Source organism: Zootoca vivipara, chromosome 2 (genome assembly GCF_965207765.1).
Source record: "Zootoca vivipara chromosome 2, rZooViv2.hap1.1, whole genome shotgun sequence".
NCBI lineage: Eukaryota > Metazoa > Chordata > Lepidosauria > Squamata > Lacertidae > Zootoca > Zootoca vivipara.
The window spans coordinates 45,032,059-45,050,185 of NC_142584.1; the positions used below are offsets into that span (position 1 = coordinate 45,032,059).

The 18,127-nt window shown below is 44.0% G+C and overlaps 1 protein-coding gene across 14 annotated transcripts in view; it reads left to right on the forward strand.

Moving 5' to 3' along the window:
• Positions 1–18,127, forward strand: part of LOC118080205 (teneurin-2) — a 475,640-nt gene that overhangs the window by 315,028 nt on the left and 142,485 nt on the right. For 13 of the 14 annotated variants that reach the window (XM_088661757.1, XM_088661752.1, XM_088661761.1 and 10 more), the window contains one exon: positions 9,444–9,566. In XM_088661757.1, coding sequence (XP_088517883.1) covers positions 9,444–9,566 — 123 coding nt within the window. The remainder of the gene's footprint in view (positions 1–9,443; positions 9,567–18,127) is intronic. The other variant, XM_088661750.1, reaches the window with a different exon arrangement.

The window sequence follows — 18,127 nt, forward strand, 5'->3', positions numbered from 1 at the left end:
CATGGAAGGGCCGCACTGAGAAACCGGCTGCCTTCCAAACTGCTGAGCCAAAGACTCCAGCTCTGTATTAAACCTTGACACGGCCGCAAGATCTGATCCGATATCGGCCATAATTGCACCCAAGCGACCCAGCATATGCTGGGGAACTGCTGGGGGAGGGGCTGAATGCAGTGACTGAGACGGGCTTCTGATCGCCCTTTTGGAAGAGAGAGCAGGATTGGGATTCCTCTTAATAGGCATCCCAAAACCTTCTTATTAAAATGGGGAATTACAGAAAATACAAACGGAATTAAAAAGGCACCCCACAATCAAAATGGCACTCCCACCAAAATTAGCTGGGGCTAACACCTCCCCTACTCGAAAAGAAGGTACAAAATGGTGATCGCGTTAAGACAGGGGGGGAGGTTCCCGGCCCAAGGAAATCCCCCACCAGCCCCCAAGCAGAACAGTAGCAAAACTCAGCAATTCGCTTAGAGAGGGAACTCTCCACGATGCCCAAAAGTGATCAGCTAGACAGAATGTCAAGAATGTCAAATATCGCAACTGACAAAATGCCCAATAAAATTTCCAAGCCCCAAAGCTGCAGCCGCAGCAAGGACCAAGAAGGAAAAGCCGCTGCACAAAAGCCCACTGGCAAGTTAAACAGACAGGGAGTCCTCAGGGGCCGAAGCCCCTCTGGGGGGAAGGGAAAGGAAAGGAAGGGGGGAAATTAACCAAGGAGGGAAGAATTACTACTGGAAGAATCAAGGGAGGAAAGGGGAATAAAGGAAAGAAATCACCAGGACGATCTGCCGAGGGTAAATCTCTCTCTCTCTCTTGGTTGCACAGAGGACGCACTGTTGCTGTTCCGAATGCACACTCCAAAAGAGGAAGCTCTGGGTCACGTGCATGGGTATATATAGGTCCCTCGATTCGTTCGGACTGCGCCCCATTGGCCAGATTGAACCCAACATTGAGGGACCTAGCAATCGGGTGTTGTTGCTGACCAATCTTACTCACCGCAACACATGCCCTCTTTGAGGGAGGACCCGATTTCTGACACAAATGGGAAATGAAACACAGCCCTCCTTAAAAATTCACATATCTGATTTTTGTGATGCACTTTTCCAACCAACCAGTGTTAACCAAAAAAGCATATATTAGGTAAACATGTGCGTACAATGGCTACATTAGTGAAAAATATATTTAAAATGGGAGAAATTGCTAACAAAAACGTATACATTAGTCAAAACTGCATGCAAATTGTGTTTATTGAGAGAAATTCACATTAAAGAAATATTGTCAATTGCTGCAGAATTGTGGAGAGAACTTAAATTGGCAGATTCTTCCTTCCCTAATGGTAAGGTAAAGGTAAAGGGACCCCTGACCATTAGGTCCAGTCGTGACCGACTCTGGGGTTGCGGCGCTCATCTCACATTATTGGCCGAGGGAGCCGGCGTACAGCTTCCAGGTCATGTGGCCAGCATGACAAAGCCGCTTCTGGTAAACCAGAGCAGCACACGGAAATGCCGTTTACCTTCCCGCTGTAGCGGTTCCTATTTATCTACTTGCACTTTGACATGCTTTCGAACTGCTAGGTTGGCAGGAGCTGGGACCGAGCAACGGGAGCTCACCCCGTCGCAGGGATTTGAACCGCCGACCTTCTGATCAGCAAGCTCTAGGCTCAGTGGTTTAACCCACAGCGCCACCTGCGTCCCTAATGGTAGTTGGTTATAAATGGCTACTTTGCATGATGGATATATATTACCTCCAGTATCAGAGGCCTCTGAATGCCAGTTGAGGGGAAACATGGGTTCGAGAGTGCTTTTGCATTCATATCTTGCTTGTGGGCTTTGCATAGGCACCTGGTTGTTCATTGTTAGAACAGAAATCTGGACTGGATAAATCTTTGGTCTGAATCAGCAGGGCTGTTACATTCTTACTGCTGTATTTATCACACACAACAAAGGTGTTTTGCACACATGTAAACAAGGTCCTAATTCTACCTGCAATATTACTTTTTTAGACCAAATTCATTCATGCTTGCTTGGTCAGTGGTAATTAAAGACGCTTTTGTTTGGTTCCCCAAATTTTGTGTTTTGCATATTTTAATGGATCTGTCAATAATAAGTTGTTACTTGTTTTGGTTTACTGTGATGCAGTGAGATACAAATTAAAATGTGTGTTAGAATCTTAGAAGTACTGGCATTATGTTGTATATCGAAGATAACACATGTGGAATTGATGCAGAGTAAAAAGGGACTGATGGGCAAATGGATTGTAGACTATATTTGACATGCGTGTCCTTTTCCATGTAAAATACAATGTATTATTCTTGTTCTTTATTTTCATTCAGGTCCTCTAGCCAAAGAGGACACAGGGCAAAGAGACTGCATTTTGAATCTTAAGGTTGCCACAAAAGCAGGCTCATTATATTTGGTTTCAGGAATTGATGAATCTCGTGCCAATTTTCTGCTCTCTGTACAATCTAAGGTCTGTCATGAGAATAGATGAATGGTGTTGCTGCAATATGTTCTCTTGCACAGCCTTTGTCCTAAGATTTCAAATTCTGAATGCAGCATGCAGTGCTGTTATCATTCTTGTGACAAAAATTGCATTCGCAAAGTGGCACAAAATCAAAACATTTCTTCAAGAGGACCGAAGGGAAGAAATACAAAAAGAGAATGAAACAGAAGTTTGTTCTCATTGCTGTCAGAATAGAAGATAGAAAACTAATGATAATGCAGGTTGTTACTATTGTTCCAGTTCTTTTTAAACATGCTTTCTGGTGGTGCTTCAGGGAATTTAAAGCCAGATCTTGTGATTTTTATTTTATTTTATTATTTAAAAAAAACTGTAATGTAATTCCAAGTGTGTGTAAGCTTTTCAAGTATTTTGGAAGCAGAAAGACTAAAATTGGACACGGAGGGGTAAATTTTCAAAGCATTGCATGGGCGATAGGCACACAAATCCCATTACAGCTAATGGGATTTGTGGGCGTATCTGTCGTGCCTTGCTTTGAAAATTCATTCCATTCCATTCACGCAATGCAGGCCTGGAGAAGAAATATCACTGACTCAGTTTTGAAAGACGATTTTGTGTTTATTTCACCCAAATCCTCTTCTACATATTAGTACGCTGAAAAGCATTAGATGACTCCCATTCCCTTTTTGGAAACAGGGATCCAAAATGAAGCAAGGCATACATTTTAAAGGAACCTGGACTCTTCCTTACTGCCCACCCCCGGCTGTTGGTTGCTATCATTCATCCTTCATCCATGCTGTTCCCCTGTTTTCCCCACCTACTGACAGAAGTAGCTGTGGATGGATAACAGATAAATGAAAATGAAATAAATTCCTCATTCTCTTGCCTTCTTCCACCTGTATATCAAGCAGCAAGTAAGATGCTTTATTCTAGAGTAAACATCAACATGTACAGCAGAACATGAACTCAGTGTGTGTGATTTAATGCACATACTAAAATGATCATACACACTATGATTATTACATAGAAGTAGATGCCATTGAGCTAAAAATGACTTATTCACAAGGAAGAGTATATAGGTTTGCAGCCATAATCTTGGAAAATATAATTTGAGAACAATCATGCCTTGCCGCTTGTAGCATACAGCAACACACATTTGCAAAGCTACATTTTTATCATTGAGATATACCGATTTAGCAGCTTTCTGGCATTAGATTGCCTAATCTAGAGTCCCTGTGTAGTGACACCTAGCTAATTTTACCACTTACATGAAATTATACCCTCTAAAGACATGTAAAGACTATCATTTGTGACACCTAAGCTTACCATTATGTGCCTCTTCCATTCCCATAACTAAAACTGGTCCTCAGCCATTTGTTAACCATGTTTAGATTTAAAAATATATATATCAATTGAGTACAAGGTTTTAGCTTTGGAATTGGGCCATCAAGCAGCCTTTTTATGACTCTTTCTGAAGCCTACAAAAACAGCCAATGGCACATACAGAATAGCTTTCTGTGGGAAATGCCTTGAGTAATTTGATCCTGTAGATCTTCTGGGATTTAAAAACAATACATGAGGCATCTGTGATGGAGAATGATTGGTAATTGGGTTAACATTGCAAGGCACGTTATGCCACAACATAAGTTATACCGGTAGCACCACAAGGCTGTTAAGAAGCCAAGAGGTCCGGGTTGAATGTACTGAAAGAACATGTCGATGCTTAAAGATCCCTGTGCTTTCAGGGCAGCCCAGAGAAGCAGCATCTGAACAAATGTGACTTGCATTTACAGGCCAGTTACAAGACAGATCTCACGGATTAAACCAAAGGTGGCGAAACTTTTTAGCCTGATGGGCCAGATCTTTATCTCCCTCATTCCACAGGCGAACTTTGATAGGTCAGCAGGGATGTCAATAATTTGACATCATGTTTATGGGCAGAATTCAACCAACAAGCCCTGCCAGTGGAAGCCTGTGCAAGAACTTCTGCTACTGCAAGGCAACTCCCCCCCCTCTCCTCCCCTTACATGACCCCTTCACCTCCCCAATTGTGAGGGGTCAGAAGAATGTAGAACTGTGTGCAAAGGGAGGAGAGGGCAGATTGTTCCATTACGCAAACAGGCATGCTTGCACTGGGGGGGGGGGAATCTTTTTAGTGCTGCATGAATTCCTCCCTATGTCAGGTGACTTATGAGTAGGAGATCCCAACCACCAGTGACGGTAGACCCACAGGAGCCCACCAGCCCATTCCCCACAGAGAACATGCTGGCAAAAAAAGCACCCAGCAGAATTAAACTCTCTGCTTGACAGCTGATGTGTGGGAAGGGTTTGATCCTGCTTTCTGCAGGGTCTGCTTTATCAGCATACAACCCATAGGGAATGTGCTTGCAAAGCACTGTCACACTGGATTGAACCTCACCCATCAGCTGACATCACCTATTAACAGTTAAACCATAAAATTCTAAAACTGACACATGCCAGTTCTCCAAGTGAAGAGCAAAGATGTGTAGAAAGTGACCCCATTGTTTAGGTTTAGGTTTTAATTTCCCAGTAGTAATGTTTAACAAAAAATCATTTGTACACCTTTTACAGCAATGTACTTTTCTTGCTTTCTTTATATTTACTTGTAGTACTAATCTTCTGGGGTCTGATTCACAGTTATAAAGTCCGAACCAATGATGTTGTGTAAAACAAATTTTATTATAAGTAAAGATCCTAGTATCTATTGAAGACCTGGCCTTGCAAACTTAACTGTCTTTCATTTAAGATGAGCAGTGGGTATTTTCTTCTCCTGCTATATATTGACAATGCTGATCCTTAAAAAAATCTTCAGCTCTTGATAACCCTCTCTCTAAACACAGTGTGTAGCTGGCTACTGTGTTTACACAAGCAGATGACGATGTCACTCCACATATTTCATCTAATACGTATTGATTGGTTCTTTATCCTTTACCAGACACTTCTGTGTGAGAACAGTTTAGCAATGCCCCACAAAGCTGCTGTGACCTCAGTACGTGAAGGATACGATCTCTTGTTTCCCTATGTGTTGCTCAATGTCTCAACAACTGTATTGCTTGTTAGCAAAATCAGAGTTGCATCTAGCTATGCTCATTCTGCTTTGTATGAGGGAAAAACACCACACGGATGTGGATGTTTGTGTGGGGTGCTTATTAAAGCTGTCTGTGGACAAATGCCGGCTCCCTTGGCCTGAAGCAAGATGAGCGCCTCACCCCATAGTGAGCCTTTGACTGGACTTCATTGTCCTTTACCTTTTACCTAATATATGTACCCCTTCAAACATTTTTGTGGAAATCAGCCCAGGAGGATTTTGTCGCTTTAGACTCATACATTTTTAATGGCTGATTGCACTAAGCAGCCTCAAACATAATGTTGCAGGCCTGGGCCTGCTTCACCACATAGCTGCTCTGTTGGCCCTTTATCCTGACCCTCAAGACCCTGCTATTCCATTTGCAGGCCTCTCTTGAGTAGCTACTGTCAATGGTGATGAATTGTACATTCCTTCTGAACTGTAGCCATAACTACCATTGGAGACTAGGCCTACCAAATTCATTTCACTTGTGACCCCTGCTACATTTGAACCAGACTCTCCTGAGAGAAACTGTTTTTAAAAATTAACCCACTCTGTCCTCTTTCCAGTCCTTAAACGGCTGACTGGCCATTTGTAAGGTAGAGAACGAAACTCAGCTAAACCATTTAGTGCTCAACACAGACTAGGAATAAAGTATATTTGTGAAGAATAATACCTCCAAACTCATTAACTGGTCTTGCACATTAATAATTCAAAGCACATTTAATTATTGCACTGGTTGTAATGAGGCGAGTTTTTCAGATAGATCTGAGCAATTGGAAATGGGGTACAAAGCTACATAATTTGCTGCACCTGGGTAATACTTATAATTTGCTACACCTGGGTAATACTGAAGGAAGGAAGGTTGGTTAGTTGATGGATAGTCCTTAGGGATGCTGAGTCACAACTTGGGGTTCATGAATATATACGTCCTTTTAAACTCCCTGGTGACACAAGAAAGCCATCACTTGCTGCTTCTATTGTCTGCCTGCTTCCCTCCAGTAAGGCACATCAGGAGTCCTGCTGAAAAGGGCAGAGGAGTGGACTGGAAAAGGAATGGACAGGAGATTCCATGGCTCCCTTGCTCCCCTCTGCACTGGGAACTTGAAAGATGCAAGGCTGTTCTCTGGCAACCCTTCATGTTGATGACATAAGGAGCAGGAGCATCTGTAATCTGTGACCTGTTCCTTTGTAAACAAAACCTGGCATTAGTCTCTCAGGAAGGATTCCACAAGGATAGCTCAAAAGGCGGCCAGATGTAGTACTGTCAAGCCAGCAGTCATATTCCATATATGAATCTTTGGACTATTAAAATATCACTGTCCTATCAATTACTTTCAACCAGCTATTCTTATGGCAGTGCTCCTGGGTCTTTAAAAGCTGGGAGCATCTGGAGCGTCCTGTTCCCCTTGTATGTCTGAGGAGGTATGGGCATGTTGGCATATGCCAATTTTATGCATATATATACCATGGATCTTTCCCCTGGATATTATAAGTATCTAAGTACTTAGCAGGGACCCAGGTGGCGCTGTGGGATAAACCACAGAGTCTAGGGCAGGGGTTCCCAGACTACGGCCCGGGGGCCGGATGCGGCCCAATTGGCCTGCCAATCCGGCCCGCGACGACCCCCGCCGCCCGCCGTTACGGCGCGCAGCGCGGCAGCGCTCTTCCGGGTCGGGAAAAAAAGCGCCGAAAATCCGTTGTGCGCATGCGTATGGGCCTCTCCCGACCCGGAAGAGGTCATTTCTGGTGCACTTCCGGGTCGGGGGAGGCCCATACGCATGCGCACAATGGATTTTCGGCGCCTTTTCACCCTGGAAGCGCGCCGCCGCGCCAGTAAGCGCCCGTGCGCATGCGCACGCGCTCCCCCGTCCTCCGGCCCGCCGCGTGATTGGCGCGGTGGGAACCAGCCCAAACGCCGGTAAGTCTGGGGACCCCTGGTCTAGGGCTTGCTGATCAGAAGGTCGGCGGTTCGAATCCCTGCAACGGGGTGACCTCCCGTTGCTCGGTCCCAGCTCCTGCCCACCTAGCAGTTCAAAAGCACATCAAAGTGCAAGTAGATAAATAGCCGGCGGGAAGGTAAATGGTGTTTCCGTGCGCTGCTCTGGTTCGCCAGAAGCAGCTTTGTCATGCTGGCCACATGACCCGGAAGCTGTCTGCGGACAAACGCCGGCTCCCTCGGCCTATAGAGCGAGATTAGCACCACAACCCCAGAGTCGGACACGACTGGACCTGATGGTCAGGGGCCCCTTTACCTTTACCCTTTAAGTACTTAGCAGCACCCCTGCTGCTTGTGACTTTCAAACTATGTGTTGTAATTAGACTTCAATATATTGCACTTGAAAGAGACAGTTTTGCTCCTCAGAGAATTTAAGGTAATATGGTTGATGTTTATTTCCTCATGGTGGGCACACACACCTGAGGGCCATTTCACAAAGAGCAGGCAGGGAGCTGCAGACAAATTGCAGTGTTGGGAAACATATTCAGGGCTAAACTAGACATTAATTTCTGTAGCAAGCAGTGATGTCTGAGCATGGCCGTAACCAGGATCATTTGGGCAGGGGGCAGAACTGAGCTCCCCATTATGTGATTCATCAGATAGTTAAGTATTTTATTTATTTACTTGATTTGCCCCCCTGACCCCTCCCCTTGCCACACCCATGTGTGAGGTTTTTAAATACTGTATATATATATATATAGGTGGGTTCTTTGGTACTGCAGCATACAGGAGGAAACATTTATCCATTCACTTTTCAAGCTGGGATCCAGACAGAAAGATTCCCCCCTGCAAATCTAGTGGGAGGAAGCTCCCTTTGGTGCTAACCCTCGTAGGCATGGTGGGAGGGTATTTCTGGATTGCAGTGGAAGAGTAAAAGAATACCCCCATGTGCTGCAGTCTTTATGACTATCCCACTGCACCTATAATTGAATAAAGACAAAAGCACATCTGTAGCAGCATGCTAAGAATTTAGCATAACATGTAGTGTGGCCCTCATACTATACAATTTTAGGTGTAAACATCTTAAGCACCTATAAAATGTAACATGTGAAATGGCTCTTTGTTCATATGTGCTTTTAAGAAGTCTGTTTATCCAGAAGCAACACGGACACAAAAGAAAGGAGTATATAACCTATAAAACAATGCTTCTCTCATACTATTTTCAAACTCTTAAAACTGTGCTTTGGCTTTAGACTTGGCTATTTTTTTTCCACCCCCCATTTCTATAGTGCTTAGGTGTCTTCCCAAAAGGTAAAGACAATGACATGAAAGCAAAAAAAAATTCTGATTAATCAACGGCTAATAGTTACTGTTAATTAAACAGTTGCTTTCCCCAGTGAGTTTTAAATGTCCTCTACACAATGAGATAAAACAATGAACACTGTACATTAAAACACTGAAGAAAGGCTTTGCATTTATTGTGAAATGTATTACGCACATTTCAGTTCTAAATAGAGGCAGCTGTCAGACTTCAACTGTATTCTTGGCATGTTTACTCAGCAGTAAGTCCCCCTTATTCAGTGGAACTGACTTCTATCTGATTTGCACACTATTGCAGTCTTTGGACAACAAAATAAAATGATTTTATTTTGAAGAATGTTTTGTCTTTATACTTGATTTATAGTGGCATGTTAATGAACCATTTTTTGTCTCTTACTTATCCAATTATTTTTATTATATGTGGTCTTATCTATTTATTTTTGGTTGTCACTACACTGAAGCAGTTCAGCAAATATAAAATACATTGCTCCCATGCATTACATTTCCTGCCCTGAAAAAAAGCTTTCCCCCCCTCCTGAAGCAGCTTTATTTTAAAATGGTTTTCTCTTCCCTCATGACTTTTGTAATGTATACATTGTATGTTTATTTTTCCCGGCTTTCTGTGTCTTGCAGCAATGCATATGCTTGGGCTAAACTGGCAGCTACAACCAGCAGATGGACATACCTTTAACAATGGGATACGGACTGGATTGCCAGGCTCTGATGATGTAGCAACAATGCCATCTGGAGGTAAAGGTGAGGATTCAGCTGCATCTTTTGCTATTTGTAGAACAGCCAGTCTTTCACATACCACAACTTGTAGTTAAGGCTTTAAAATAAATGTATTTCATTTGAGTATATTAAAAACACTATTCATGGTCCAGTGCCAGGAGTATTGTTACTTGCATCATTTGACTGCAGCAGTTCTTTTCCATGAATTCCACTTGTACTGCCATATCTGGAAAAATTGCAACAGTTTTAAAAAGGACCTTATCCTGCAATGTCAGCTTTAATACATATCCCTAGCAGTTCTGAGCAACAATAATATGGACTACTGAACTTCACATCCCACACTGTGGATAGCTTAGAAATCTTAAAGAGATGCAAAAACCAGGCATAACCAGAGTGAGAGGAGACAACATGGGGATTGCTTCTGAAGAAATAGATTATTGCTTCCATGTTTCCCTCAATTGGAAACTAAGATAAAGCAGAGATTATATGGAGAACTGGTAGGGTGGTCATTTTCCTTTAGAAATCTGTATATTTGAAGGAAAGCACAAACCAATTTTGTTTATAAAATATATGCTGAGGGCTTTCAGGTCACCATATAAACTCTAAATTTTTGATCAGTTATGCTGAGGGTAGTTAACATCATGAATAGAGTTGCCAACTCCTTCCCCACCCCAACCCCAGCCTTCTTTTCCCTTAGCTGTGGATTGATATGCATATATTAGCAAGCACTAAAATTTATCTCAGAGCCATAGAAGTTTTCACTTGCTGATTCTTGAAGAGTGAACTGCTGTTAAAGACACAAGCCCAAGCTAGGTAGGACATACTTCTTACGGCCAGTTGGTAATCCTAATCATGAATAGATTTCAAACACAGTACAGTGGTACCTCGGGTTACAAATGTTTCAGGTTACAGATGCTTCAGGTTACAGACTCCACTAACCCAGAAATAGTACTTCAGTTTAAGAACTTTGCTTCAGGATGAGAATAGAAATCGTGCTCTGGTGACGTGGCAGCCATAGGAGGCTCCATTAGCTAAAGTGGTGCTTCAGGTTAAGAACAGTTTCAGGTTAAGAATGGACCTCCGGAACAAATTAAGTTCTTAACCAGAGGTACCACTGTATCACAATGGAGGGAATTATTTCCAGTTTACTCCCCTGTGGGCTTGCTGCTGCTCTTTCTGTTAAGGCCCTTGTGTAGCACAACAGGCAGAAGCTCGGTAAGCAGACCCTTTCCTGTCACAGAGATGAAGACCTAAGAGTCCTCACCTGTTGAATTTTTCTGCCTGCAATACAAATGCTGATGACACAGGAGTCTTGCCGGGGGTAGGGGGAGATTACCACATTTATCATGTACTGGCAGTCTCTAAGACTAGAGCAAAAAAGAAAGAAATGGATGATTTAGGAGCAGCTAGAAAAGAGCAAAATTTTACAACCAAATGTACAGCAAAAAGAGTATTGTGACACCTTAAAAATAGTAACAAATTTTATTATGTCATCAGCTTTTGTGATATAGAGGCCATCTCATCAGATATATAAAAAAAATAATGATCTTTTTGAGTGACATCCCAAATAAAACCTTTTAATATTATATTTGAACCCATATGTTCTTCTCTGCAATAATAAAAGAAACTTCAAAAAGATATGACATGGTAGCAGAAGAAGTCTGAAAGGTTTGCTGCCTTTTCCTTTTCATTCACTTAATTTAAGGCTAATATTGCCAGGCCAGCAGTTTTTAAGAAACCCTCTGTCAAGCTTTTCACACACCAGCTGTTTCAGGTCCTGCCTCCTTGGTTGTGCAGAATGACCTTTCATAATTGACAGAGCCCAGGATGAAGCCAGCAACTACTTTAAAAAGATGATAGCCTTCCAAACTGAGAGAGACACATGTTAGCCCTTGAAATATGAACAGTAAGATAACTCTGTCTTATGCTACCTTTTTGCAGTGCGGAAGTAAATGTAAACCTCTTAGGTTGAAAACCTCACTGAAAAGAGTGGGACTTGCATCTGAGTAAACATGCATAGGGCTGGCTATATAAGAAGCATTGTCTCCCTGTATGCAGGGGTGAGTGCACATTTTGCTGTTGAAAACTGGCCAGATGTTCTTCTTGTACTAATAAACTTGGTATTTTATCAAAGCCTGATCAAAAGCTGAAAGTAATGTAGTATGTTGAGTGGGCATTTGTCATTACAGTACAAACCTGGATGCTTTGGCCACAAAAACTGTGGTGAAACAGAAGAAACAGAGGGAAGGATAAACATTATAGCAGTACACAACATTTGTCTGCTGCTAATTAATCAGGGTATGCTACGGGGTCACAGCCTGACCTGTGGGTTTTACCTGGAACACTATCACTATTCAAATGTATGGTTAAAAATTAAGAAGTGGTTTCCAAAATGCATGTTTCAGCTAAATGTATGTCCCAGGTCTAAAATCGTTGAAAACTTCTAATCTACAAATATCTAAAGAGAATAAGCACCAGATAGAGGGGGGGGGATTTTTCACACAGTGCAGGTATGCATGGTTGTTCCATCCATAGCTGCCAAGTTTTCGCTTTTCTCGCGAGGAAGCCTATTCAGCATAAGGGAAAATCCCTGTAAAAAAGGGATAACTTGGCAGCTATGGTTCCATCCATAACTCATAAATAATTCAAATGATAGAATAGTGGGTAAACAATCAAATGGATTATTTCTAGTTCTAATTTTTCTATGCTATGATGTCCTGACTTCTAAATATACTCAGGTTATTAGACACAGTAACCTAGGACAGTGTTTCTCAACCAGTGTGCCTCCAGATGTTTTGGGACTACAACTCCCATCATCCCTAGCTAGCAAGACCAGTGGTCAGGAATGATGGGAGTTGTAGTCCCAAAACATCTGGAGGCACACTGGTTGAGAAACACTGACCTAGGAAGTGTGACCTGCTATGTACAGCTTGGTATTGCAAATGGTAGAATGTATTATAAAAATCAACTTACCAATTATTTTGAACATGTGATCATTCTAACATGCAAGCACGTGTGGAGTAAGAAATTAATGCATTGCACCATAATAATAATAATAATAATAATAATAATAATTTATACCCCGCCCATCTGGCTGAGTCTCCCCAGCCAGTCTGGGCGGCTCCCAATTGAATATTAAAACAATACAACATTAAATATTATTGCTCCATATTGCTCCTCCTCATATTCTCTGATATTTGAAATGGAAGCCCTCAAAATGTCAAATTCCATATCTCCAGAACCCTTGCCTATCCCACAAAGCATTGTTGTATTTAGTCATTTACTTAGGCTGTGTTTTAATCAAGGTACACAATGTGTTGTGGGACGCTTAACCTTATTAAGTACTGTACCGAGTAAATTATACCTTAGGGCACATTAAGATGCAAGCAAGCAAAAGGCTGTAATGTGAATTCATGCAGCATTGAACATTGGTAAAGGTTTTGATTTCTGAGCACTTGGGATGTTTCATAAACTTCAGTGTACTACTTTCAAAGCACTGTAATTGATGTGAAATCTATTATTATTACTCATGTGAAATACAATTAATGTGAATTATTTAGTATTACATCACTTGTTTGTGAATTGTTATTGTTTATATTTTTATTGAATTTATATCCCACCCTTCCTTCTGAAGGAATCAAGGAGCCCAAAGGATCTGATAATCCTTCATCCTCGGCATTTATACTCTGAGATACATCACACCTGTCACTTTTCAGATGATGTTGAAGTGAACCCATGATATAGTGATTTGTCACTACATGGGTTTAGTCTCTACATGGGTCACTAACTACATGGGGTACCAGACAAGGATTTCTGGTTGTGACCTTCCCATGCAGTGTCAAGATGCACTGTGCTTACCTCAGAGGTTTCTGTCAAAAATAAGAACAGTGGGATGGGCCTGGAACTGTTCCATCAGGAGCGCAGCACAAGAAAATGAGCTGCCCCACAGGGAAGGCAGTGTGAGGAGTACATTTCCACCTCATTTCCTGCCAGTTTGTCTATGGAAAAGAATGAGGGTTTCCTGAAGTGGAGGTTGGAAGAAGATACTCTTCCTACTCAGCTGATTGTGGATGATCCACAGAAGGAAAATCTAGAGAAGGAAGTATATCATTTTGGGATGATGTCTAGTCTGCCTGGCTAAACATTGTGTTAACCTTAGCTCAACACATCTTCTCTGAATGACATGTGGGCATAAATAAGACCAAGGCAGCTGAACTCACCCATGGCACCACCAAGAACAGCTCTGGCTCAGTCCAGTGTATTTTGAAAGTCTTTAAGAAGCTGTGGCATATTGAGCAAACACTTATTCATCCATGGGGTGTTTGCTCAACATGCCACAGCTTCTTAAAGATTGTCAAAGTACACTGGACAGAGCCAGAGCTGTTCTTGGTGGTGCAGATGAGTGCCTTCCTATGGACAACAGTTAGTTGCTGGCTTCAGGGCTTGGGGGAAATTTCGACCACAGGTGGATTTGGCTGGGTCCTGTGGGGTTTTTTCCTTCCTCAAAGCAATCTTCACAACTTTGGAGTGGATCCTTAGTAGGGAGGAGCCAGCATGGATCCCCTTAAGGGGCCAGCATGGATCCCCTTAAGGGGCCTTGGAGGGTGGTGCTTTCCAGAAGCTCAGCTTCAAGGCTGGTGGGTCACAGCACCCCCTACTTGTGACTGGATGAGGTCCACTGGAAGCTGTTCACACTGTGACAGACCGCAACAGTGGTTGAATGACAGCTTGTCAATCAGCTGGTGGGCTCGTTGATCACATGGATACATGTTCAATAGAGTTGTGGCCCAATTTAACCCAGCACCACCACAGCTTCACTGTGTCTGGGTCTTAAATCTTCCAAACTTCCTTGATATTGGTCAATATGAGCTCAGTTCTGAGAAACAAAATGTGCTATCCTGGGCACATTCAATAATGTTATGAGTCAATTTGTCTGTCTGGGTTGCAGCTTATGCTGCTATTGTCCATGCTGTGTCATTTTCAGAATATCCTTTTGAAGGGAGGATATAAATGGATACCTTTGGCCTCAGATTTTTTTCCCCACTCGGGCACGCTTGAGGAGTACTGAGCTCCACTCTGCAGTGCACATAACAAAACAATAATTTGAACTGGGTAAATAACACCCCTCTAAAAATAAATAATGGAGAAAGGAGATCAATCTTATATTTACAGGTAGCTAAATACATATTTGATTTACAGATCAAAATGACTTCCCTGGGTAAAAAGAAGAAATAGGCATTTAAAACTTCCTTTCATATAGACTTGTGATAAAAGAGAAAAAAACTGCAAAGTATTTTTAGCAGCTATGAGACCTGAGATAAGCAAACTCCAAGACACCAGCTTGCAGCATTTTTAAATTCTGCCACTGTTATTCCATTCTAGAGTATTATAGTTTAGCTAAAGGCTCACCTCTTCTTCTTCTTTAGGTTTTCTCCATGGTTTTTTCTTGCTTATGCTATATCAGAATGTTACTGATGGTTTGCATAATTGGCCCCCTGAAATATGCACATGTAAATGAACAGACTGACAAACAGTGGGTGAAAATGGGGGGGTGCAAGCATTCCTGTAGATCAGAGATTTTCAACCTTTTTGTGTCCACGTTTCCCTCGATCAACAACATTCCTTCTGCGGCACCCCTGTGGGGCTCAGGAGCCCTGTTATGTCACCCTTTGCCTGCAGAGCTGGCAGCCTCTCACCCTTTTTGAACACCCTCCCTTGTGGAGTGTTTCCTCAGCCTCCTCTTCTCTCCCCTCTCCTCAGGAGTCCTCTGAGCTGTCCCCCTGCCCTAATGAGAAGTGACTCCTCACACTGTCCAAAATGGCCCTGGAACCTGTCTGTCCATTCCCAACAGCAAAGGCTGGTCAACTGGCTGGCCTAGGGTCCCTTGCCCACTTGCTTACTTATTCCATTGCTGCCTCAGCTCCTGGCAACCAGCACCCCCTGGCCAGCCCCAGAGGCAACATTTGCCTGAGGCGCTTGTAGCCAGTGCTGCTGCAAGATTTCGGAAGGCAGAGACACAAGAAGGCATCAGAGGAAGGGAGGGAAGGAAAGAGAGACAGAGGCCAGTGTTGCCCGCAGCACCCCTGACCATCATTCAAGGCACCCCAGGGTGCCATGGCACACTGGTTGAAAACCACTGCTGTAGACCATGAAAATAAAATGGATCAATGCTGCAAATAAATACATTTGTTTAAGCTATCTATGACCTCTGGAAAACCCAAGTTATTTAAAGAGTGTATTTAGTGCAAAAAATTGTTACTCTGTATGTGCATATACAGTGAGGGGGGAAAGTATTTGATCCCCTGCTAAATTTGCCCATTTGCCCTCTGATGAAGACAGGGCCGTCTTAAGATCATCAAGCGCCCTGGTGCAGGGATCCCTTGGGTACCCCCCACTCTTAAAAAAATAAATAAATCTCGACCTCCAGCTCTTCCCCTCCATTTAAAAAAAAAGGAAAGCTCTTACCTTCCCTGGAGGTGCTGAGAGGCTTCCCTGGAGGCGCTCGTCGTCTCCCCCACCCTGGAAGGCCTCGGAGCTCCACCTGGGCTGAGCCGAGAGCCGCAGGGCCGGGAAGGGGAGAGCGCGGCCTGCAGAGAGGCCCGTCATCCCGGCCACTCCGTAGTTTTAAATGAGGGGAAAGGACAGCCCTTTCCCCTCATGGCTCTTCCCCCCCCCCCCCCGCGGAGCCAGCAGGGAGAGCCCCGCTCCTGCAGTCCGGCAGCGGAGGCCATGGGCGCCATGGAGCCAGTGGAGAGAGCCCCAGACTGTGGGAAGGCATCCAAGCCTTCCCGCTAACAGGGATGACCCTGGCGCTGTGTTTCATTGGTGGAGCTGCTGCCATGTGGTGTTGCCTCTACCAATGAAACGCAGCGCCGGGGTGAGGGATGACCCTGGCGCTGCAGAGCGGAACAGGGTCCTAGAGCCCCTGCTCCACTCGCTTACCTCCCTGCTCTCCCCTGAGTGGTGCGGCTGGCGGAGGGAAAAGTGAGGCCGCCGCGCAGCTCCCCCACTTGCTGGTGCGCCCCTCAGTGCCCCCTGAGCACCCAGGCGCCCCGGCGCCCCACACCACCGGGGGTCTACCTAGAGCTGGCCCTGGATGAAGAAATGACCAGTCCATAGTTTAAATGGTAGGTTTATTGTGGTTGTGAGAGACAAAACAACACAAAAAAACCCAGAAACCCAGAAGACAAAAGTCAGAGATTGATGTGCATTATAATGAGTGAAATAAGTATTTGATCCCCTATCAACCAGCCAGATGTCAGGCTACCTGGTATCTTCACTGTATAACGAGCTGAGATTAGAAACACCTGCTGTAAGGGAGAGGTATTACCTGTAATCCCAGCTTGTTACAGTACCTGTATAAAAGACACCTGTTGACAGAAGCAATCAATCCAGTAGATTCCAAAGTAGCCACCATGACCAAGACCAGACATCCCCAGACTTCAGCCCTCCAGATGTTTTGGACTACAATTCCCATCATCCCTGACCACTGGTCCTCTTAGCTAGGAATCATGGGAGTTGTAGGCCAAAACATATGGAGGGCTGCAGTTTGGGGATGCCTGACCAAGACCAAAGAGCTGTCCAAGGATGTCAGGGACAAGATTGTAGACCTGCACAAGGCTGGACTGGGCTACAAGACTATTGCCAAGCAGCTTGGTGAGAAGGTGACAACAGTTGGTGCAATAATTCGCAAATGGAAGAAACACAAAATAGCTGCCAACCTCCCTCGGTCTGGGGCTCCATACAAGATCTCATCTCATGAAGTTGCAATGATCAGGAGAACGGTGATGAAGCAGCTCAGAACTATACATGGGGGGAACTTGTCAATGATCTCAGGGCAGCCGGGACCATAGTCACCATGAAAACAGTTGGTAACACACTACGCCGTGAAGGACTGAGATCTTGCAGAGCCCACAAGGTACAGGCCCATCCGCAGTTTGCCAATGCACATCTGAATGACCCAGAGGAGAACTGGGTGAAAGTGTTGTCGTCAGATGAGACCCAAATCAAGCACTTTCGCATCAACTCAACTCACCGTGTTTGGAGGAGGAGGAATGCTGCCTACGACCCCAAGAACACCATCCCCACCGTCAAACATGGAGGGGAACATATTATGCTTTGGGAGTGTTTTTTTCTGCTAAGGGGACAGGACACCTTTACCACATCAAAGGAATGATGGGCGGGACCATGTATCGTCAAATCTTGAGTGAGCACCTCCTTCCCTCAGCCAGGGCATTGAAAATGGGTCGAGGGTGGGTATTCCAGCATGACAATGACCCAAAACACACAGCCAAGGCAACAAAGGGGTGGCTCAAGAAGAAGCACATTAAGGTCCTGGAGTGGCCTAGCCAGTCTCCAGACCTTAATCCCATTGAAAATCTGTGAAGGGAGCTGAAGGTTTGAGTAGCTACACATCAGCCTTGAAATCTTACTGACTTGGAGAGGATCTGCAAAGAGGAGTGGGACAAAATACCTCCTGAAATGTGTGCAAACCTGGTGGCCACCTACAAGAAACGCTTGACCTCTGTAATTGCCAACAACGGTTTTGCCACCAAGTACACTGTCATCTTTTGCAAAGGGATCAA